The sequence below is a fragment of the Rhinolophus sinicus genome, linkage group LG05, assembly GCF_036562045.2.
Source record: "Rhinolophus sinicus isolate RSC01 linkage group LG05, ASM3656204v1, whole genome shotgun sequence".
NCBI classification, from domain to species: Eukaryota; Metazoa; Chordata; class Mammalia; order Chiroptera; family Rhinolophidae; genus Rhinolophus; species Rhinolophus sinicus.
Window position 1 is genome coordinate 38,649,749 of NC_133755.1, and position 24,528 is coordinate 38,674,276.

General features: G+C 33.9%; 1 protein-coding gene across 5 annotated transcripts in view; it reads right to left on the reverse strand.

The window, feature by feature from the left end:
* CCDC88A (coiled-coil domain containing 88A) overlaps positions 1-24,528 on the reverse strand; it is a 117,110-nt gene that overhangs the window by 36,374 nt on the left and 56,208 nt on the right. For all 5 annotated transcript variants that reach the window (XM_019719705.2, XM_019719694.2, XM_019719699.2 and 2 more), the window contains exons 9-16: positions 23,126-23,207; positions 14,572-14,730; positions 13,760-13,906; positions 13,036-13,180; positions 9,440-9,624; positions 6,027-6,164; positions 3,780-4,850; positions 1,924-2,051 (exon numbers count right to left, since the gene is read on the reverse strand). In XM_019719705.2, the coding sequence (XP_019575264.2) occupies positions 1,924-2,051; positions 3,780-4,850; positions 6,027-6,164; positions 9,440-9,624; positions 13,036-13,180; positions 13,760-13,906; positions 14,572-14,730; positions 23,126-23,207 (2,055 nt within the window). The remainder of the gene's footprint in view (positions 1-1,923; positions 2,052-3,779; positions 4,851-6,026; positions 6,165-9,439; positions 9,625-13,035; positions 13,181-13,759; positions 13,907-14,571; positions 14,731-23,125; positions 23,208-24,528) is intronic.

A 24,528-nucleotide genomic window follows, 5' to 3' on the forward strand; every position in this document is an offset into this window, starting at 1 on the left:
AAAGAAGTAGGGACAACATCTGAAATAAAAGGTAGAGACAGATGCAGATATAAATAAATTCCAAGATGGAGGGAGAGGATGAATGTCAAAGGAATTTATGGCTGTGAGCCTCTACTTTCTTTGTGATGGTAAAGCTAACTTACTGACTGAGAAAGAAGCTGGTTTAGTGGCTTAAGACACTTATTTCCCTGATCCCCCAGGTTCTATCATGATTATTAACTGCTCTCAATTCCATTTCCTAAAAATGTTAGTTCAATATATGCTTTCATCACCATGTCTAATATGTTTTCATTATATAAATAAATATGTATGGATTAATAAATACATCACATCTTGCCTAGACTACTACAATAGCTTTCTAACTGGTCTCTGTGGTCCCAAATTGCCTCTTTTCTAATCCATCTTTCATTATCACTCTAAGAATTGCTCAACACATCTTTGTGCTTTATTTGCTTGGAAACCCTTCCCCACAGTTGCCACTTCGCAAATTTCCATCATTCTTCACGGTTCAGCTGAAACATAATCATTTTTTTTGACGCTTGATAACCAGCAGGTAATGAGAGCTCAATCAACATTACCTAATTGTATGAATTAAGGTTTGACAAAAGGTACAGATACCAAACAGTATGAATGACCCATCTAGAGGTGGGTTCATAAATTTGTAACACAGGGTCCATCAGGGCAACTACACTTTACCCTACCTTTTTTTTTTTGGTGGGGGGGCAATTTTTCAAATGTCTTACGTGCAGGTAATATATCTGTTTAAATAAAGTGATGCATATTCAGTACCTATTAGGTTGGTGCAAAAGAAACTGCAGTTCAAAAGGTTAAAAATAACTGCAAAAACCACAATTACTTGTGCACCAAACTAATATATTAAAAGATAGTCAATTAAGTTGTCCTTAATTATCTGTTTAACTCAAAAATATTTTTTCTCATGAAATATCTGTATAATTCAATTATGATTGCTTGAATTGATTGCTAGACTGCCTCTCATTATTTGTTTGTTATTACAGAATTAACCTTTAAAAGTATCAATCTGTTCTATAAACTTTAAATTTCTCAAGATTACATAAACAAATCCCATATAATGATTAACATTATTTTTTCCCATATATATTTATTTGATATAAATACTTACTAGAATAATGGATAGATGATAAAATATAAATGATCTAATTATAAAAGTTCCAATGAATTAAAATCTAGCCTACATAAAACAATATTCTTAACAATACACATTTCTATTCTAGCTGGAATCACATGGCTGACTAGGTGGTAAATAGCAGACTGCTTGAAAATCTGATTAACTGTTTGATAGATTACAATTATCATAGGAGAATAGAAATTTTCTTTAAACCTGTAATGATAATTCACAAAATTAAATGCTATATAAGTTAATTTTTTATTCTGTTTGTCAAACCTTAGTGTTCCACATTATTTTTACATCTTACTTGCTTCTCAATATATTTCCCTTTATTTCATACTTTTCTTCCATTTCTCTTTAAGTCCACATTTGGCACTCAAAATAAATGAAAGAATTGAGGCATTTAAGCACATGATTCAAATAAAAAATAACTTGCTTAAATTGACTGCATGTTTCACCAGAGAGGGGTTTGTTGTTAATGTCTCATTCTACTTTCACAAAAAATTACAGTCTCTGATCTTGTGCTACCCAGGTGGCATCTTATTTTCTTATTATGTAACTGAATTTATATAATAACTTTTTGGATTTTTTTTCTTATTCCAATATTAGGATTTTTTTACTTTTTTTTGTTATAAAACTTTTTCTAAGGGAAGAAAGGAACCAGAAATGGTGAAATACATAAATGTATTCTGTAGCTATAGTACAGGCAAGAACCAATGTTTGAACAACAAAATAATAATGATTTGAACTGTTTGCCAAATAGACTTAATACTCACCTGTCATCAGTACTTTGTTCATCATGTAAGAGTCGCTCTTTATTTAACCCTATCTTCTCAAGCTCATGAGTTAATTTTTCAAGATCATTATTCATTTGCTGAGTCTTCAATTTTTCACTCACCAAATCCTTATTTTAAAAGTAATGCAAAATTCATGTAAGTGTCAAGAACACACACATCTAAGAAATTCACCATCCAGAAATACATATAATACGAAGCAAGAAAGACTGAAGTGTGGCTGAACTTTTCCTGCATCATTAAAAAGTGTTAAGCAATATAATGTAGTCCAAACAGAATTGTTTTGGCTTTTTTTGGCTAATATTCCCTTTTAGCTTTATCTATATATACAATATATATACTATATACTATATACTATATATATATATATATATATATATATATATATATAGTGTGTGTATATATCTATATCTATATATATATGTATTTATGTATTATATATGTATATATATTATTGGGGAACAGTGTGTTTTTCCAGGACCTATCAGCTCCAAGTCAAGTCGTTATTTTCAATCTAGTTGTGGAGGCCGCAGCTCTCTGGCCCATGTGGGAATCAAACCGGCAACCTTGGTGTTATGAGCACTCCAACCAACTAAGCCAACTGGCCTTCCTCCCTTAACTTTTTAGTGTTAAAAACTAAATGGAGAAACTATTCATTCTTTACTTGTGACTACACATCTTACATTTGAGAACTGTGGGGGAAAAAACACATATCCAGTAATTTTAAAATAACGAGCTAGAACTTTAATGCATGTTTCTAGTGCATGTTTAGTATATGTTTCTTTCTATAAATATATAGTGGATGCTTCTCCCACTATCATCCCTCTCCTGGTAGAAGAGGATATGGATCTGAAGAACTAGGGGATATTCTTACAAGTTCAGGCACAAGGAACCCATTGTTCATGTCTGTAAGACTGCAGAACAACAGAAAGGAAAAAATGAAAGGCTCATACTGGACCCTCTCGATGCCTCTTTAGCAGAACTGCAGACTTCCAAGTGTGACCTTCTACCAGATAGCTAACTAAGATACTTTTAAATTGAACTTCAAGGGTGATCATATATAGTACAACATAGGGATAGCAAAAAAGAGTCAAACTCTCTTTTGGTGCAAGCATGGTATCTGCTGATTTGCACCAACCACGTTTCACAGGACCTGCTGCCAATATACTATAAATTTCACAATTCTTGTCAACACATAGATCCAAGCAACTACCAATTGTTCAGTGTTGACCTTTAAGTTCAACCTGATTTGAATTGTCTAGCTTAGAGGTAAAAATTCATGGGGCTTTAATCTGAAAAGATCTGGATTTGAATCCAGCAAACTATTTATTAACGGTGTCATCCTAATTAAGTTACATAATGTCTCTGAACCTCAGTTTTCTAATCTAATGGAAAAAATACCTATAAAGAATTGGTCATACAAATTATATAAATAATATACATAATATATATAAATTATATATAAACACAACTAATGAGGTCCTTAGCCCAGTACTTGGCACATAGTTGGCATTCAAGAAATAGTAGCTATTATACTTTCTATTATACTTAGCATTCAGTAAGACTCTTGATCAAATATTTTCATATTATTTTGAAATAAAATTATAATGTAACAAGTCAGATACTACTTGGAAGACTTAGTATTACAATTTCTTTAAAAACTCCAATGTTCAACAAAAGTAGGAAACTTGGAAACTGTTTCTAGTTCTAATTCTAAATTTCTACTTTAGAATCGTAAGAAGTGATGCAAATTACTGATGGGTTCCAATAAATCTTTAAAAAACGTGGAGTTAAAAATATGAAAAATATTTGCCTTTAATTAGGTAACTATTATTTACCTCACGTAATGTAACCAAAGTTTTTACATCAATAGTTGCTCTTTTCACAAGCTCCTTATTTTCTTTCTCTAATTCTTTCAATCGAATGCAGGATTCTTTATAAATACCAATCTCTTTGAAAAGAGTTTTGTTTTCTTTTTCCAAATTTCCAATTTTCACATTATTTTCTTCTAATGTGGTATCTTTTATTTCTGCTTGTTGTCGGAGTCTCTTATTTTCTTTCTCCAGTTGTTTCTTATCCTTTTCCAGTTGGGAAGTCTCTTGCTCTAATGATTTATTTTCTTTTTCTAGCTGTTCTAGTCTTTTGCTAGATATTTTTAACTCTTCTAGGTTTTTTTGCAATGTTTGGTTTTCCATCTCTAAGTCTTGTAGTTCACTCTCTAATTGTTGAATTTTTTTATTGCTGTTTTCAAGAGCCTTCTGTAGCCTTTGATTTTCTGTATCTAAACCCTGGTAGCTAACTTCTAAGCGTTCTGTTTTTTTGAAAGATGCTTTCATGAGCTCCAAACCCTTCTTAAGTTGCTCTTTTTCACTTTCTAGTTCTTTATTTTCTAGTTGTAGCTGAGCCATTTTCATGCTTGCACACTTTAAAGATTCCACATTCCTTCGCAATTCTAAGTTTTCCTCATCAAGTTGGGAATTCTCTTTCTCTAGGGATTCTAACTGAAAACTAAGGTTTTTAAAGCTATCCAATCTTTTTTTCAATTTCCTATTTTCTCTTTCTAGCTCTGAATTTTCTTGTTCAAGGGCCTCAATTTTTTCACAAGTAATTTTTAAATTGGTTATCTTTTTCTGTAACAATTCATTTTCTTTTTCAAGATGATGCAACTCATTTTCAAGTTCTTCTGCTCGTTCTCCTTTCTCTTTATAATGTTCCAGTTCTTTTCTAATTTGTCGTTTTTCAAATTCAATCTTGCTTAGCTTGCTACTTGTTTCTTTGATAGATTCATGAAGAATTTTATTTTCTTTTTCAATGTCCTTCACCCTTGCTTCAGCACTTATCTGGGAACGCTGCCTTAAGGATAACACAGTTTGATTCAGATGTTCATTTTCCTGTTCCAATATTTTAACCTAATTTAAAAAGAGAAACGAGAAAATTATAAGCTTAAGCAAGAACTAAATATGTTGAACTACACAGTTACTCCTGTCCAAAAACTAACAGGGAAATTAGAACATAAAAGGGTGTTAGCACATCTATCTTACTTTTAATTCTGCCAAATATTTACTGAGATCACTGCGTTTATGTCTTTAGGGAGCTCATAATGTAAAGGAATGGTTCAGAGAGATGTGTTTAATATAAATCAAAATGATCTTCAGATTATTTATAACTGCATGTTTCAAATTCAAATATGAATACAGGTGAAACATACACACATATCTATCTCCTCAGTATATAAGCTTTTAGTTTCATAAATACATTTTGCAATACCTAACACAGAGAATCCTCAGTAAATATCTGCTGTACAATATGTGTGTATATATATTACATATGGCTGTATATTCATTCCCCAAAAGAATTCTCACTTGTAAACATAACATAACAAAATCCCCGGTACATCTGAAAACTAATCCATCCAATTTATGGCATGTTATAATAGTTCAAGATTTTGTGTGTTAAACAATCCCCTGAGAATCTTGTAAAAGTACAGATTCAAGCCTTAGCTCTAGAATTTTTATTCTGTAGCTCTATAGAAATTTGTATTTTTATAGGTAGTTTGAAGACTATACCTAGATAATATAAAACAAATAATTCTACATCTGAGAAATAAATATGACATTTAAAATAGCAAGTCATTCAATCTATCCTGTTTCCTCAAGCATAAAATAAAAATGATCGATTAGAACTTGAAAATATATCTGAAAGTATCCAAGATGGTTGCTGCCACAACTTCTCCCTTTTTTTAAGGGTCAGAGTACAGCTGCATTACTCCCCAACTCCACTCCCAATTCTCCCCAACTCCACTCCACAGTCATTTTCCAAAGACACTTGAAAGCACAGGTACTGCAAAATTGTATATGAGTTAATTATTAATCATACTGGCAATTAAAAAATGTCTAAGCTTTCTCTTTAACTTTACTAAAATACATGGCATAGAAAGGGAGGTAAAATCATAGTTATTTTAAAATCTAAAAAATTCTAAAGTATTTATGAACACTTAATGCTATATGAACATTTTATTTGCATAAACTCTAAAATAACTTGTTAATAAATTTTAAAATACAATGCTTAATAGGAAATTTATGAACCTGTCTCTCTGAATTTTCTCTAAGTGTTTCAATTGTTTTTTCAAGCTGAGCTTTCTCCTTCATTAGATCTTTGCTTAAATTCTGACAATTCTGAAGACTTTGCTTTTCTTGAATAATCTCATGCTCAAGAATTTCAACCTGGAAAAATGAAACCACAAAACAATATATCATTAAGTATTTTACAACAGTGGAAACATGTCAAAACAAAAGATAATCACTGAATTAAAAATAAAATAGTTTTAATATCCAAATGGTGAAATTTAAGAATTTAGTAGAGCAAGTCATGTAACAATCCATGCTATGCAGTTATATAAAATAAGCAGACATGATTATTTTTCTTATCCTCTGCATCTCTGAGGGCAAATTTCTACTTGTAAACACAAAGACAAATCCAAGTGAATATATTATAATTATGTGTTATATAAAGATTGTACAAGTCTTACTGAAAGGTTCTCTTGGCTTGAGTGGATTTGTAAAGTAAAATTTTAATTATAGTCTAGGAATTTCAGTGTACAAGAAGGAAGAGGAGAATATAAAAAGCGTGAAGGAAAATATGAGAACTGGTGGTATAAATTTTAAAAACGTGAGGAAACAAAAAGGGATTTGGTTTAAAATAAAAAGGCAAAAAGAGAATACTGGAGAAAAACAGGCTGAACAAAACTCCAGCAAATATTTACATCCTAGGTTTAAAATTTTCAATTACACACTTTAAAGATATAATAAAGTATGTGGTTAATAAGTATGAAAAAGCAAATTTAAGTTTAAAATATGCTACTTCACTGATTTTCCCATTATTATATAACATATTCAAATCAGGTAATTAAAAAAATAAAAGATTTAGCTATATAAAGTATTCCACTCCAAGTTTAAATATAACTTAAATCTATATCGATAGTAAAGAATTCTAAGGATTTTAATAATCTTATACAAAGCAAGTTGAATTTTTCTGTTTTAATATCAATGAAAGATAACTGCACATGGAAAACAATCTTCCAGAAATATCTCAAAAGCATCAAGTCACAAATCTAATCCAGTAACTCAATTCAACATTAATTTACATACTTAGAAAGCTCTTAATTATTAATAACTAATTCATTTGGTTCTCCATTATAGATTAAAATATATGGATAATAGTTATTTAAATTTATTTGTTGTTTTACATCATTGGAATTTAAATGAAACATTTGGTTTACAAAAGACATCTTTTATACAATGAATTTGTGAAAAATTTCTAGAATCTCTAAGAATTTACTAATTGTACTTCAAAGCTAATTTCAAAATCAAGCAATAATTTACAGATCCAATTACAATGACAACCAAAATAAAACTGTTCCAAGTTCTAAATGGCCACTCCTACTTTAACACTGTATCAATTGTCAAATGCTTATTAAGATTATTTGGTTAATGGTCTATAGTTGATACCAAAAAGTTTTAAAAGAGAAAAAAATCTTGCAAGAAAATCATGGAATCTAGTTGCATTATCTAAGGCAGTGGTCCTCAAAGCATGGTTCTAAAACAGCAGGATGAACATCACCAAGGAACTTCTTGGAAATGAGAATTCTTAGTTCCCACCCCAAAACTACCAAAAATCAGAAACTGTAGGCATGGGGCTCAGCAATCTATGTTTTAACAAGCCCTACAGGTGATTCTGATGCATACTTTAGTTCAAAAATTACTGGTCTAAAGGTTAGGGAGATTTTTATTACTGAGTCTATTAATAGATACCTAGATCCTATCGAAGGAAAAACTAGACATGGCTAGGAGCCTGGAATATCCTGTCATGGCAGAAAGCAAGGAAGCTTTCAAGGAGTGGTAAGGTTGTGTCATAAGGATTCAGAAAGCAGCTTCATTGGGATAGTAAGAAAAATAAATGCAGGGGGGCCGGACAGCTCAGTTGGTTAGAGCGTGAGCTCTGAACAACAGAGTTGTCGGTTCGATTCTAACATGGGCCAGTGAGCTGCGCCCTCCACAACTAGACTGAAGACAACGAGCTACCGCTGAGCCACTGGAGGCCAGATGGCTCAGTTGGTTAGAGCATGGGCTCTCAACAACAGGGTTGCCGCATGGGATGGTGGGCTGTGCCCCCTGCAACTAAAGATTGAAAATGGTGATTGGACTTGGAGCTGAGTTGCACCGTCCACAACTAGACTGAAGGACAACTTGGAGCTGATGGGCCCTAGAGTAACACACTGTTCCCCAATATTCCCAACTTAAAAACAAAAAACAAAAGAAAAAGAAATGCAGAGGATGAAAACACTTCAAATATTTTTAAATCTATGAGTTCATAATGACAGTAAGACAAACAACAAAGTCACTCAATTATCTCAGGAGAATATGAGAGAACGAATTCATTATTAGGAAAATGGTAAAGGGACAAAATCAAACATTTATCCTGCTTTTCCCAAAGAGCTGTTCCTCAGAATAACCAATGGTGTTTGTTTTCTTTAAACCAGTAGTTTTTAAAAGAAAGTTTTTCCTTGTGGAACTCTACCAAATTAAGAAGGGGTGATATAATTAGAATATCAGATTTTGCAATCTGATTAATTAAGGGATCCAAGCAAATGATTTTCAATGACAACTAATATCACACACACACACACAAAAGACAACCAGACACGTGCCTCCTAATTGAAATATAAATACTCTTTATGAACATTCTTACTAAAAACTCAATTTGAACCTGATTAAGCCTATAGATAAAACAGTCAATATAGGGGACAAAAGAACTTGCTAAGTGACAAAAAGATGAAATCAGCAAAATCTAGATTTTGGGAAAACTCTTTTAGACAAATAACCTGGTTTCTTCAACAGAAAAACTGCTAGGAAAAAAAGAATAAACTTGTAGACTAAAAAAGACTTAAGGGACACATCAACTGATTGAACGTATTAATCTCATATGCATTCAAATTTGAACAAAATGTAAAAAAATAGAATTGGAGAAATTGAAATGGGAACAAAAATTATTAAACTTTGAAGTGCGATTTTTGTCACTGTCCTTTTTAAAAAAAATTTCCTTACTTTTTAGAGATAAATACTGAGGTATTTGTTGGTGAAATGATACCCTTTCTAGGATTCACTTCAAAATCATCTAGTAGTTGTGGGGACAATAGGCAAGGGTAGAAATAAGACTGGCTGTAAATTAATAATGGTTGAAGATGAGTAATGAATATGGGAGTTCATTTACTTCACACTTATGGATGTTTGAAAATTTCCATAAGTTAAAATATTGAGGGCACATTAAAAACTGGAAAATGTTTTATTACAGTGCTATTTATACTTTTACATACTTTTTGTATTCGTTTTAGGTGTACAAAGAAATGTAACAGTTAGACATTTAGACCCCTCATAAAATAACCCTCCCTCATTTTATATACTTTTTTTTAACATTACATTAAACATTAATTTTCATTTACCTTTTTACTTAGTCTTTGATTTTCTTTTTCAATTTTCAGGATTTTGGAAGTGTTACCTTCTGCAGAATCCATAGTACTCCGAAGCTCTTCTACGGTTTTTGTCAAACTCTGGTTTTCCATCTCCAACTTCAATAACCTACTTGATGTCAACTCATTCACCTCATGGCCCAAGGATTTTTGTGGTGCTATAATATTGAAAAATATAAAATTGGTAAAATTGGGTTTACTCTTTACTATTTAAAATATTGAGTGCAAATACACTAAATCACTTGGTCCTTAACTATATAAAAAATTTATAAAGGTATACAAAATAGACACAATGGAAAAAAAAAAAAACCCAGACAGATAAAAGACAGATAAATCTTGAATTTTTAATGTATCCATAGCATTCCAGTGGGGAAGAGACTAGAATTCCAGTTTTAGTTCCATGAGAAATTAACTACTTGACAATAATCAAGTTACTTTAACCTCAATGAGCCTTGGTTACTTGTACAAAATATAGTTATTGGCCCCTGTATCTCATAGAGTCACTGTGTGACTCAAATAAGAAGTATAAAGCATGTCCTATGCCACACTTTCAAAAATTAAAGGAAGACAGTTTGAAGGAAGACAATCCCAATCCGATTCTGAGAAAGACAAGACCAGTATACACTGGTCACCCTGAAAAAGCCTTTCTCGAAATGAAGAATCCCTGCTCTACTAAGTGTAAAGAGCAACACTAACTCCATTTTGTCAAGGGAAACCATCTCTCTAAGTAGGTTACAGCATTACATTTTTAAATATAAGAATACTCAGTTTCTACCATGTTTCCTCGAAAAATAAGACCCAGCCGGACAATCAGCTCTAATGCGTCTTTTGGAGCAAAAATTAATATAAGACCAGGTCTTATTTTACTATAATATAAGACCGGATCTTATCTAACATAACATAAGACTGGGTCTTATATTAATTTTTGGTCCAAACGATGCATTAGAGCTGATTGCCCGGCTGGGTCTTATTTTCGGGAAAACATGGTAGTTCTGTAAACGATGCTCTCCAGTAAGCCAAAAATAATTGTTTTTAAAACCCTATAGCAAACTCACTGAATATTCTGATGATATAAAAATACTAGGGTTTACAAATGACATATGATGCCTAGAATTTATTTTGAAATCCTAGATTTCAGGAAGGGAAACGAATAGAAGCGTGGAAGGGGAGCATTTCTAGGCTTGTCTACTTTTGTATATGTTTAAAATTCACTATCATGAAAAGCAAAGAAATACACACACACACCAGATCCCACAAGCATATAATTTTTACAAAATTAGGTATGGTAAAATATCCCCCAAATTTTAAGTAAAGAAAATTCTTATTTCCAGTTTTTGTTCTAGTAAGCATGTTACTAATGTTTTATTAAAAACTGATATACTAGATAGTCACTGACTTTAAAAATTCCATTAGTTGTCCAAGTTTTCTTTAGTAAAATTCATGATTTATACTCGTATATTTCAAATTAACAAGATTAGGTTAAATACATGACATACCTTAATAATACTTTCAACACTATGACTGTGCTTCAAAGAAGCTTCAAGTCAAACTATGAAAAATTAAAAAGGATGCTTATAACACATTTTTATCAACATGAAAGAATGCCTATATTGTAATCTTATGTGATAAAAGGAACCTGAATTGTATATACACATTGATCTGATAAAGTCTAAAATACCTATGAATGGTGTAGAAAAATTCTAGAAGCAAATTTTTTGAAATGTAAAATTAATTTGAGAAATTATTAGTGACTTAATTTCCTCCTTTATATTTTTCCACATTTTTCAAACTTTCTAGAAAGTCCCTTATATTATTTTAAAAACTGACACATTAAAATGAATAAAGTCTATGACACCAGCTAATAAAAACTACCAAACTGTGATATGATAATGATGATAACAATTATTATTATTCTTAATATTCAAATGCTCACTATTTACCAGGCACTGTTCTAGGGGCTTCGTAAGTATTAAGAAATTCATTCCTAACAAACCTACAAGGTAATTACTATTCTTGTCCTTAATACATGATGAAACTTTAAAAAAAAATCTTTTTAATTGGGGAATATATTGGGCGACAGTGTGTTTCTCCAAGGCCCATCAGCTCCAAGTCATGTCCTTCAATCTAGTTGTGGAGGGTGCAGCTCAGGTCCAAGTCCAGTCACCGTTTTCAATCTTAGTTGCAGGAGGCACAGCCCACCATCCCATGTGGGAATTGAACCAGCAACATTGTTGTTGAGAGCTCACGCTCTAACCAACTGAGCCATCCGGCCACCCTTCTGGAAGCTCAACAGCAGCTCGCTGTCTTCAATCTAGGTGTGGAGGGTGCAGCTCACTGGCCCATGTGGGTATCAAACCAGCAACCCTGTTTTTCAGAGTTCGCGCTCTAACCAACTGAGCCATCTGGCTGCCCTGATGATGAAACTTTTAACAGTGTGATTTTAACTACTTTAGAAGTAGACAGCATTTAAGTCTGAATTGCTTTCTTTATAACTCATTTCACCAGGAATACAATAAAAAAACGTTCCACAAATATTTTAAGTAACACATTTCAGCAACTTCACCGGCTAAATATCATCATTTATATATAGTGAATTTACATGGGGTCCTAGAATTTGGAATTAGGTTCTCAAGTGTAAAACTAGAAGAAGCCTAACGATAATAAACATGAATCATCTGTAAAAATATTCTGCAGGAACCAGACTATAAGTTCTCATACTTTATGTCTACCACACCACTATAACCTCAGGGCCTGGTATAATATTTTACACATGGTAGGTGTTTAATAAACACATGCTGAAGGAAGGAAAGCAGGCAGAATAATCTAATGCTGGGTAACAGAGGAACCAGTCTAATTAAAATAAATGTAACCTGAGTGTAGTTTCAATAAAAATATCAGTATTAGCATAATCAAAGCCACAACCCAAACAACTGTACTGTATGTATACGATCAGCTTTACAATAGAGGACAAGTCAATAATGGAGCTTAAGAAAAAGGAGCCAAGATTAAAAAATTTATCTGGGGTCTTTCATTATTTCCAGGGTATAATTGAGCTGGACTGGTTGGTAGGTGTAATCCTACAAGAGAGATTACATATATTGATGAAAGTAGCCATGAAGATCCATAACTTGCTTTATTCCTGCTATATATTTACCTAAGAATCTTCCCACTAAGTTTTGACTTCCTATTTAGATTTGCCTGTATTAAAAACACATGCTAATATGACCAGCTAATATGACTTTTCTGTTCTATTTAGCAAATGGCTATATTTCTCAAAATAAATGAATAAACTGGTATTCCAGTTTCTTGTGACAATAACAGAAACAACTGATCAAATCTGTTATTTCACTCAAAAAAGTTGAGTTGTTAAGACATGCGAAGATAACCAGACCCAGGAATGTGGAAATAACATATTACTCCATGAAATCATATCCAGAGACACAGCTGCCCTTCTTAGACATCTACAGCTAGGGGAAAAAAAGAACTGCAATAAAATATCCAGAAATGTAAGTATAAATATAATTTCATTTATTCATCAATCCATTCAAATGAAACAATATTGGGAATACCTTCAGAAAGTTCACTAGTTCTGGATATTTGTTCCAGCTCCCAGCCAAGATGTAATGATTCATCCATACTTTGTTTCTGTGCCATTTCCAAAGTCATATTTTCTTCCATTAATTCTTCAATCTTTTTTCTATCCATATCACGTTCCTTTTTTATTGGCAAGGAATAGGGAGAGAAAAGAAAGCTATGAAGCAGTACAACTTCAAGCTAATATTGCATTATTGCATTACTATAACTAGTATTTATCAGAAACTGAATAATACGACAATAAAGTTGAGTTCCTTGAGTTCCTTAAATTTTCAGTTTGAAGGCAATAGTCAGTTATTATAATTTTTACTACCGGTCCTTATACTGACATCCTTTAAAAATGACCTTTGGGGACACTGAAAACTCGTATTCATTGTCAATATGTTGTTATAGTGATATAACAAATAGTTCTGACCCAATGCTAAATAGTTTTGTGTATCTTAAAGGGATGTTTACACAATAACTTATTAGAATTTTCTGAAAAATACAAAACAAAATGAATAATACCCCTCTGTTAACAAAAGCAGAAACTTCTACTACTCCTGTATTCATATAAAATTGGAAGCATAGAATTTACTTAGCCATCTCTTCTTTGTTAAAACATCAAGGACAATAGCCATCCTTCGTCATTACAGGGAATCAGATGAATCTTAGAATTCTTCCTTAGAGACCATGTTTGATCTACTTTACAATACTTACCATTTCCATATCATGCAATTTAGCCTTTAGTTGTAAATTCTCTTTTTCTAATTCATGTAATTTATCAGAACGAGCTCGAGTTCCTTCTAACTGGTCTTCCAACATGGTTTTTGTTTCTAATAACACTTGATTATCTTCTTTTAATTCCTATAAACATTTCAAAAGGGCTTTATTTATCACAAACATGTTAATATTAATTTTTTAAAGTTCTAAAACAAAAATTGTTTATATGCAAGACTAAAGCTACTGCGTAACAGAAACACAGTTGTTTTCTTGGTTCCATTTTTCCCTCCAGAATTTAAGCTATTATGCAAACAAAATACTCAGTACTTAATATTAAGTAACAGTACTAAAATTTTACATGGAATTGTTGGGGTACATAGAAATTCCTTAGACACAAGGGTAAGGAACTAAGTATAAGCAGTCTTGCAGATATTTAACACACACATTTCCACAGAACCAGGGTTTAATTTGTTGAAATAGATTTAAAGATTTCTCTCCAATTAAACTACAACTTGAAAGTGAAAAGTTTGGGGTTTTTGAGTAAAATTCCAAGGCTCACATAAATCATAAACCAAGACTCTATCAATAAATACTTTACATAAGCATCATGAGAAAATGTTTAATTTCCCCAAATCCCTTTTTAAAATACTAAGCAATATGCTGATCTGTCATAAAATAAACATCTGAAGGTATTTAGTTTGCTCAACATTTCAAGAGTTCCATACATTTATTAAGTGTATTTTCAATGAATTTAGAAAAACACTTTTAAAGAAAAAAAAAGCTGTGAATGGTTTAAAAATGCAACATACCTCAACTCTTGCCTTATAAAATTCAATATCATGTAGCCTCTCTTTGTATCTGCTGACTTCACTTTCAAGCTTATCAACTCTGATTGCCTTTTCTCGAAGTGCATCTAATTCATCTCGATACATTCTTGCAGAACGAGCATCCGAAATCAAATTCATGTTCTAAACATAAATAAATATTAATATTTTAAGTATTAGTTTCTATTTTCAAATTGGTAATCCTTGGTTGTACAACTTGATGAATCTAAAAATCAACGAATTGTATACTTTAAAATAAACGAATTGTATAGTATAAAATTATTGTATACTATAATTTTATAGGTTGTAAATTATACCTCAAATAAATTGTTTTATAAAATGGGGAGACATACAGCCTTTTTTGTTTAACCAAGAATAAAAAAGTATTTTAAACATACACATTTATACACAAATATACAAATTGTGTTTATATACAAATTTTGATTTAATGTTCTATATCAGGAATGTAAAAAGTATCCAGGATATTTTAAAATATGTTAACCTCTACTTAACATAATCATTTAGAATTAATCTAAGGTAAAAAAGTTAACTTTAAACTATAGGACAGTAAAAACATAGAAGAGGCAAACTATTATAAAATTGATCATTTAGTTACTTTAGAGAAATAATGTCTCTATCCAGATACGTTGTAACATACCAAATTCCTGTTAATTTTTTTTAATGCTTTCAAGTAAAATGATAGTGCATATGATTAATGCCATTTGAGACAGATATTAAAATTCAACCTTTTAAAAGCCTTCCTGTAATCCTTTTGAACAGTAGATCAAAGTATAATCCAGGGACATCTGTAGTTTCCTGAAACCCTTTCCGGGAGTTCATGAGGTCAAAACTGTTTTCATGTTAATTCTAAGACATTCTTTGCCTTTTTCACTCTCATTCTCTCATGAGGGCACAGTAGTTTTCCAGAGGCTACATGGGACGTGATATCTTGACAGAATAAATACAGACACAGACATGGGACGCTAGTACTCTTCAATTAAGCCAGGCATTAAAGAAATTTGTAAAAATTTAAGAGTACCATTCTATTTTTTATTTGTTTTGGAAAATAATGATTATTTAGTTAAAATACATTTTTTATGTTAACGGGATGGGTTGAGTATTATTTTTAAATGAATTCAAATTTTAAAATTCTTAGTTTTAATTTCTAATATAGTAAATGCCAGTAGATATAATCCATATTAATTTTTAAAAGTAGAAAAGTCTTGAGACTAAAAAGATAGAGAACCACTGTTTTAGAAGGAACACACATACAAAAACCCTGTTACCAAGAACTGGAAGAACAGTCACAGCATATCTAGAAATAAAGATTATGATTTCCCATCTCATATATTTAGAAAGGTCCCAGCTTATGATCCTGCAAGTACAGTATTCCCTTAAGTTAAAATGACAGGTTAGGGGAAAGTAAGGAAAAGAAAACTATTCAGGCTTACCCCGGTCCATACCATTTATGGGTTAAAGGAGACCTCATGTACTACCTCCAAATGAGAACAAAACATTATGGAGTGATTAACAGAAGTAAATTTGCTTTTCAAAATATTTTTTATTTTTCAATTACAAGTGACATACGGTATTAGAGCAAGTGCACAGCACAGTGATTAGACATTTATATAACTTACGAAGTGATTACCCCATAAATCCAGTACCCATCTGACACCATACTATTACCACTGACTACATTCCCCATTCTATACTTTACACTCCCATAACTATTTTGTAACTACCAATTTGTACCTCTTAATCCCCTACCCCCTTCACCCAGCCCTCCCAACCCTCCCAACTGGTTACCACCAAAATGCTTTCTTTATCTGTGAGCTTCTTTCTGTGTTGATTGTTCCTTTATTCTGTTTTCTAGATTCCACATATAAGTGAAATCATACGACATTTGTCTTTCTCTGTCTGACTTACACCAGTCGCCACAATACCCTCTATGTCCAACCATGTTGTTGCAGATGGCAAGATTTAATATTTTTTATTGCTGGGCAATATTCCGTGGTACATATGTACCATTTCTTCATCCATTCATCTGTTGATGGACACCCAAGTTGTCTCGGTATCTTGGCTATTTATTGTAAGTAATGCTGCAATGTCCCTTCGAAGTAGTGTTTTGGGTTTCTTTGGATAAACACCCAGAAGTGGAATTACTGGGTCTTTCTGAGTTTCTTGTTACAGCCTTCGTTTTAGATTTTCCAGTTCTTTGTGATGCAGTCTAGCAAGGCTATACATTTGTAAGAACATGTCCTTTTCTTCTAGGTTATTGAACTCGGTAGCATACTCATGTAGTCTTTCATAGCATTCTTGTATGCTCTTTTGTATTTCTGTGGTTATCTGTCATAAATTCTCTTTTATTTCTGATTTTGTTTGTGTCTTTTCCCTTTTTCCTTTACTGAATCCAGCAGGGGCTTGTCAATTTTATTACTCTTTTCAAAGAACCAGCTCTTTCTTGCATGAATTTTTTCTATTATCTTTTTGTTCTCTATTTTATTTAATTCTGTTCTAATTTTTATTATTTGCTTCCTTCTGCTGACTTTGGGATTCGTTTGTTCTTTTTTCAGTTCTTTAAGATGTAACATTAGGTTGTTTATTTGGGATTTTTCTTGTTTTGTGAGATAGGCCTATAATGATATAAATGATATAAATGTCCCTCTTATTACTGCTTTTGCTGTTTTCCAAAAGTTTTGATGTGCTTTATTTTCATTCTCATCTATTTCTATGTATCTTTTGATCTCTCCTTTTATTTCTTCTTTGACCCATTTATTTTTAGTAGCATGTTGCTTAATCTCCATATATTTGTGGTTTTTCCTGCTTTCTTTTTGTATTTGATGTCCAATTTCAAAGCATTATGGTCAGAGAATATGCTTGGTATAATGAGGCTAGTTTTGTGTCCCAAGATGGTCTATCCTTGAGAATGTTCCATGTGCACTAGAGAAGAATGTATGATCTGGTGTTCTGGGATGAAAGGCTCTGTAAATGTGAATTATGTCTATTTGAACAAATGTGCAACTTAAGGCTGATATTTCCTTATTGATTTTCTGTTTGGATGATCTACCCATAACTGTCAATGGGCTACTTAGGCGCCCTACTATCAGTGTGTTTTTGTCGTTTTTCCCTTTAGTTCAGTTAGCAGTTGCTTTATATATTTTGGTGTCCCGTTTGGGAGCAAATATATGGTACAGTGATACCTCGGTTTTCTAACGTAATCCGTCCCGGAAGACCGTTCGAGTTCTGAAACGTTCAAAAACCGAGGCACGATTTCCCCATAGAAAGTAATGCAAAATGGGTTAATCCATTCCAGATCTTTAAAATCAACCCGTAAAACTGCAAACTTGGCATGAATTTTACTATCTAATGATCCAATAAAATTTACAGCGTTCGTAAACCGAAATGTTCAACAGAGACGTTCGAAAACCGAGGTACCAAAGTAAGTGTTATGTCTTCATGATGTATTGCCCCCTTTATTATGAAATGTCCATCTTTGTTTCTTGTTACCTTTTTGATCTTCAAGTCTATTTCGTCAGATGTAAATATGGATACACCCGCTTTTCTCAGTATGCCATTTGTTTGGAATATCCTTTTCCACCCTTTCAGTTTGAGTCTATTTGTTCTTGCAGCTGTGATGCATCTCTTGAAAGCAGCATACAAGTATGATTAGGTTTTATTTTTTGATCCAATCTGCTACTTTGTGTCTTTTTATTGGTGAACTCAGACCACTTACATTTAAGGTGATTATTCATATATGAGAATTTTCGATAGCCATTTTATCTTTTGTTTTCCAGTAGCTAAGTGTCTGCATTGTTTGTTTGCCCCTGTGTTTCTGTGTTATTTTAGTTTGGTGGTATTCTATGATTTTTTCATCTGTTTCTTTTTATATATATATTATATTTCTCAGTTGTGGATTTTTTGTGTGCACTTAGCATTAAGTTTATGTAAAAGAGTTTCATATATAGAGCAGACTTCTCTTCTGCATGCACCTTATCTCCATTCCTCTTTGCAAATTCAGACTTTTATCCCCCCCCTTTGATGTTTTAATCACAAACTATTCCTATTTATGCTGTGAGTTCATTTGCAAGTTACAGTAGTAATTGCCTTCTCTTTTTTTTATGTTTTTACCTCCTTTAATCTTTATGTTATATTTAATTGTATAGTGCTCTATTCTGAATATTTCCTGCTTCTGTCTGTTAGTCATCTTACTCATAGTTTTGTATGTTTTTGTCTTTTTCTTTCAGGTAGAATAACCTCTTCAGTATTTCCTGTAATGCAGGCCATATGGTGGAAAATTCCCTCAGCTTCTGTACAGCTGGAAAGGATTTTATTACTCCTCCATATTTAAAGGATAACTTTGCTGGATACATTATTCTTGGCTGGCAATTTCTGTCTTTTAGTAATTTGAACATTTGACTCTACTCCCTCCTAACTTGTAGAATTTCTGCTGAAAAATCTGATAATCTAATGGGCTTTCCTTTACAGGTTACTGTCTTCTTTTATCTAGCGTCCTTGTGATTTTTTTTTTTTTTTTTGGCATTAATTTTTGAGTTTCAATATAATGTGCCCTGGAGAAGGCATTTTCAGACTGAAATAATTATGTTCTGTTTGTTTCTTGGATTCAAGGATCCAGTTCTTTCCATAGGTTTGTGATGCTCTCGTCCACTGTTTGTTTGAATAGGCTCTCTGTTCCCTCTCCCTCTCCTCCCCATCTGGTATACTCATTATTCTTATATTGCTCTTTCTGACGGAGTCAGATAGCTCATGTAGAGTTCTTTCATTTCTTTTAACTCTCAAGTCTCTCTTTTCTTCGATCTGTGTAATTTCCAGATTTATATCTTCGATATCATGCCTTCCTTCCTCCACCACGTCAGCTCTATTGTCTAAGCTTGCTATTTCATTCTTTATCTTTTTTTTTTTCTTTTTGAGTTCTTCACCTCCAGAATTTGTATTTGCTTCTTTTTAAAAGTTCAGTCTCTGGTAAAGTATTCATTTTGTTTGTTGATTTTATTTCTGAGTTCATTAAACTGTCTGAGTTATCCTGCATCTCATTTTTTTCCCCAGAACTGCTATCTTGCATTCTCTGCCTTTAAGTCACATATTTCTATGTCCTTAAATTTCTTTTATGGATATTTTTCATTTTATTTCTGAGGTGCCTTGTTATCTTGGTTGTTCACGGTATCCGATGGATTATTTCTCTGCCTAAAGCATCTATGAGAGTGAATTCTGCAACAGGTTGTTAAGAAGAGGTCTTTCTTTGGTTTTCCAGTAGGTGGTGCTGAAGTATTTTATTCTGTCTTGGACTGCTCCAGCTGACTTTTCAGATATGTGCTGGGCAGTGGGAGATCCCTTGTATTCCCTGGTCATGGAATACAGGTCACCTTGGTCTCAGCACCACCCCTGTGGGAGAATTTGGTTGTCAATGGGGTTGTAAGTCCCTGAAATCCCAATGAGGCTCCTGCAGCCAGATGCAGAGTTGCACTTCCTGACCTGTCTAAAGTGCCCCAGCTGGGATCAGCTACTAAGGGTGGGGGCAGGGTGAGCTGGGAGAGGTCGTTGGTGTTTTTGGCTTTGCTCTCCTCCCAGTAATGGTGACTGCCAGACCTCAGCTGCCTCCTCTGTATCTCCAACCTTTTCACTGGGATTAGCCACAGTGTGCAACTGTCGCTCAGGAACTGTCTCTCCAGTTCTCAGAGCTGTAGATATTCTGGTTTGTAACCTGACCCTCACTGCTACTGTTTCTTCTGAGGTCCACTGCTAGCTCTGAGACGGTGCAGGGAGGAGAATTCTGGGAGAGTGAAGGGAGGTGGCCAGGCTCCGTAGCTTTGTTTTTCTGCCTTGCCTGGCAATGTCGGCCGCTAACACACAGCTGTCGCACTTCTTTATTCTGCCTCTGCCCCAAGAGCTGGGTTTAGCTGTGTTATATGCTGATCACTCATGCAGGAATGCTCAGGGCCTCAGAGAGTATACCTGAAGTCTGAATCCTTCCCTCTTCCAAGACCCACAGAGCTCTGGGTTGTGTCTCTGGCACCAGTCTCTGCTCTTCTCCCTTGCCTCCTCCCATTTGCCCCAATTCACCCACCTTCATATGTTTCATTGTATGGATATCTCAGATGTGTTTGTGTGTTGTGCAGGGAATCCTTTGTTGAATTACAGCTGTTTAACTTGTATCTTCAAGGGGAAAGGTCAAGGGGACCCCTCATGCCACCATGCTTCTGACCTTATTACTTCCATTTTTTATCTTCTCCCTCCCGCCCCCCTTCTTCTCCTTAAAGAAGTTCCTTTAACATTTCTTGTAATACTGGTTTGGTGGTGATGAACTCCTTTAGCTTTTTTGGACGCTCTTTACCACTCCTTTGTTTCTAAATGATAGCTCTGCTAGACAAAGTATCATTGGTTGTTGGCCCTTGCTTTTCATCACTTTGAATATTTCATGCCAATATCCTCTGGCCTGCAAAGTTTCTGTTGAGAAAACAGCTGAGAGTCTTATGGGAGCTCCCCTGTAGGTAACTGTTTTTCTCTTGCTGCTTTTAGTCTCTCTTTGTCTTTAATCTTTGGCATTTTAATTATGACGTATGGTGTAGGTCTCTTTGAGTTCATCTTGTTTGGGACTCTCTGTGCTTTCTGGGTTTGTATGTCTATTTCCTTCACTAGGATAGGAAAGTTTTCTATCATTATTTCTTCAAACAGGTTTTCAATTCCTCACTCTTGCTCTTCTCCTTCTTGTACCCCTCTCATGCAAATTTTGTTATGCTTGATGTCCCAGCAGCCCCTTAAACTATCCTCATTTTTATAGATTCTTTTTTCTTTTCGCTTTTCTGATTGGGTGTTTTCTGCTACCTTATCTTCCAAATCGCTGACTTGATCTTCTGCTTAACCTAATCTACTGCTGATTCCTTCTAATGTATTCTTCATATCAGTTATTGTCTTCTTTTTTTCTGACTGGTTCTTTATATTTTCTATCTGCATTTTTTTTGTTTGTTTCCTATCTCTTTGTTGAAGTTCTCCCTGAGATCAATGAGCATCCTTATAACCAGTGTTTTGAATGCTGCGTCTGGTAGATTGCTTGTCTCCATTTTGTTTAGCTCTTTTTCTGGACCTTTGTTCTGCTCTTTTATTTGGGACACGTTTCTTGTGTCCCAAAATTTTAGCTGCCTCCCTGTGTTTGTTTCTATGTATTAGGTAGAGCTTCTATGTCTCCCAGTCTTAGTTGAGTGGCTCTATTTAGTAGGTGTCCTGCAGGGCCCAGTGGAATAGTCTCTCTGGTCACCTGAGCTGCGTACTCCAGGTGTCTCCCTTGTGTGGATTGTGTGTGCCCTCCTGTTGTAGTTGAGCCTTGGTTGCTGTTTGCATATCAGTGTTGACCCTCAGACTCACTAGTTATAAGAACTGGCTGTAACTATAGTAGAGGAGCTGTTGTGCAGAGGCTGACCCTGTGGAGATAGACTCAATTTAGTAGTGCTCTGGTGCCTGCTGAGTTCGTCTTTTGGGTGTGTCGTTTGTAGAGGTGTTGCATGGTGCTCTGGTGTGGTCTGAAGGTGGCCACCAGGTGTGTTGGTTTTGAGGTCTCTTAGGAGGGGCTCTGGTGCAGGCAAATGTCAGCCACTGCCTGTGCACTGCCTGCTGCCATTTGGTATGAGCTACAAAGTGATCTGCAGATGGCTGCCACTTGTGCTAGGTTTGGAGGTACCTGGGATAGGAAAAGCTACAAACAGAGACCAGCCGCCAATAGTGCCAGGCTTGGGGCATGCCAAGGCCAGATGCTGCTTGTTTGGGGTTTGTGAACCTTTGACAGATTTTAGGAAAGTCTTCAGCATGAGACGAGACATGTTAAAGCCACTGGAAATGGCTGGGTGGACCTGCAAGTTGGGTGGGGTAAGGTTTCAGAGAATCAACAGGGTGGGGAGAAATATGTTAGCCAGGTTGATGTAGACTCAGATATGGCACCTGCCTGCATCTGCTCGATGGGTGAGGGGAGGGACAACAAAGGAACAATGGCTCTGCTAACACTTAAAAGAAGTGAATTCTTAAACAATTTTGGTTCAAGATGAAAAAGACAAAGCTTTAGTAAAACAAAAATTTTTTAAAGTAAAAGGGTTTGATCTTATTAGTAGGAAAGAATGGAAAATTAAAAAGCATTCTCTCATATACAAGTTAACACAAAGCACTATCAGAAAGTAGAGACCTAGGGAGATACACATATGCAGTATAATTTATAGTAGAGTTGTTCCTTGTTCCAGCTTCCAAGTCCACAGAAGCCAATTATATAAAAAAAGAGAAACTTATAACTGTCCCAGTTCTAAGAACCTCCTCTGAATCTTAGCAAAGTTTAAATAGCACTGATGTAGAATAAAGAAAAGTCCAAAGACCTTGATTTCCACTTTGGCTGTGACATTGCTGAAGACAAAAACTGAAAAGGCATAAGATCTCTTTAGGTCTCAGTTAAATGCATAAAGCATTAAGGTAAAGGTTATAAATTATACGGAGAAAAACCAATTCCCGATTACTTATTAGTCCTATATAAGTTCCAGGTACAAACCTCTTGCTGCAGCCTTTTTAGTTCTATTTCCATTTGCTCAAGTTCTTGTTTACAGTCCAGCAACTGTTCAGTCTTTTCCTCCCTTAAATGCAAATATATTTATTAAAGCATAAGCTTACTGCTTTAAAAAACTATGATCATCATCTGCATTAATACAAATGTATTATCAGTATTAAGTATCTAGTTGAACACAGTATTAGCCGTGACTCCAACCCAGGGGAAAAAGACAAAGAAATGGTATTAGGAATTCATATGATTAGTTACCATCTATCAAACTCCCCCTAAAGTTCTGCAAAGGTGAACCTTAATGATTAACATCCTCTTAGTTCATAAAATAGTTTCTCTCTCTTCATTTTTCCTGACATCCCCCATTCTCATTCTCCTTTCTCTTTCTCCATCTCTCCCTCACTGCATAGTCAAAGACAAATAAGCTAGAGAGTTTTTAGGCATGGAAGTACTATCTGTGTCTGAAACTTATAAGGGTCTCCTAACTATTTTCAACATTTACAATGGCTGATAGGAAATTATACACTGCCAGATGCCTAAAATATTTACAACTCTATTGGTTTCTTCCCTGAAGTCTATAAACATCTTTAAATTTCTATCTTTCTCTTTACACTGCTTTACTTCTAACTCCCATTTTCTATCTCCCCTTCAGAGTCAAGCTCCTCCAAGTAACGTTTTCACTCACTATCTCTACTTTTCCACCCTGTTCTTTAATAAAAAAAAAAAGTAAATGTTCATTGTAGAAACCCATCTGCTGTTGACCTCGCCTCATACCCATACATTTTTCAAAATCGTAATTTTTAATGGAGAAATACTCCCTTTGGTAGAGGAACCATAATGAATTTACTTAAGTGGACTCATTTTTCACTATAATAAACATTGTTTTTGTAAATGAATTCATTATACGTAAAACCATGTGTATTTCAGAACATATTTCTAAAAGTACATTACAGGTTTAAAGGTACTAGACATACACTGTCAAACTGCCCTCCAGAAAGGTCATTATCAATTTATAATGCAACAGCAGAGGATAAAAGTGCCTATATTTGTAACAATTTAACAACTGAAAAGTGCTATCACTGTTCTAATTTGCATTTATTTGAATACTAGGAAAGGATAGTTTTGTTTTCTTATGCTTGTACCAGATATTTCTTACAAGTATTTCTTTATAGATACTTGAACGTTCTTTAAAAAGTTATAAACAAATTCTATTTTTTACTGTGATAACATTATATAACATAAAAGTGCAATTTTAACCATTTTTAAGTGTACAATTCAGTGGCATTAATTACATTTACAATGTTGTTAAACTATCACTACTATCATTCTCAAAACTTTTAATCACTCCAAACACAAACTCTGTACCCAGTAAGCAATAACTGTCCAATTCCTCCAGC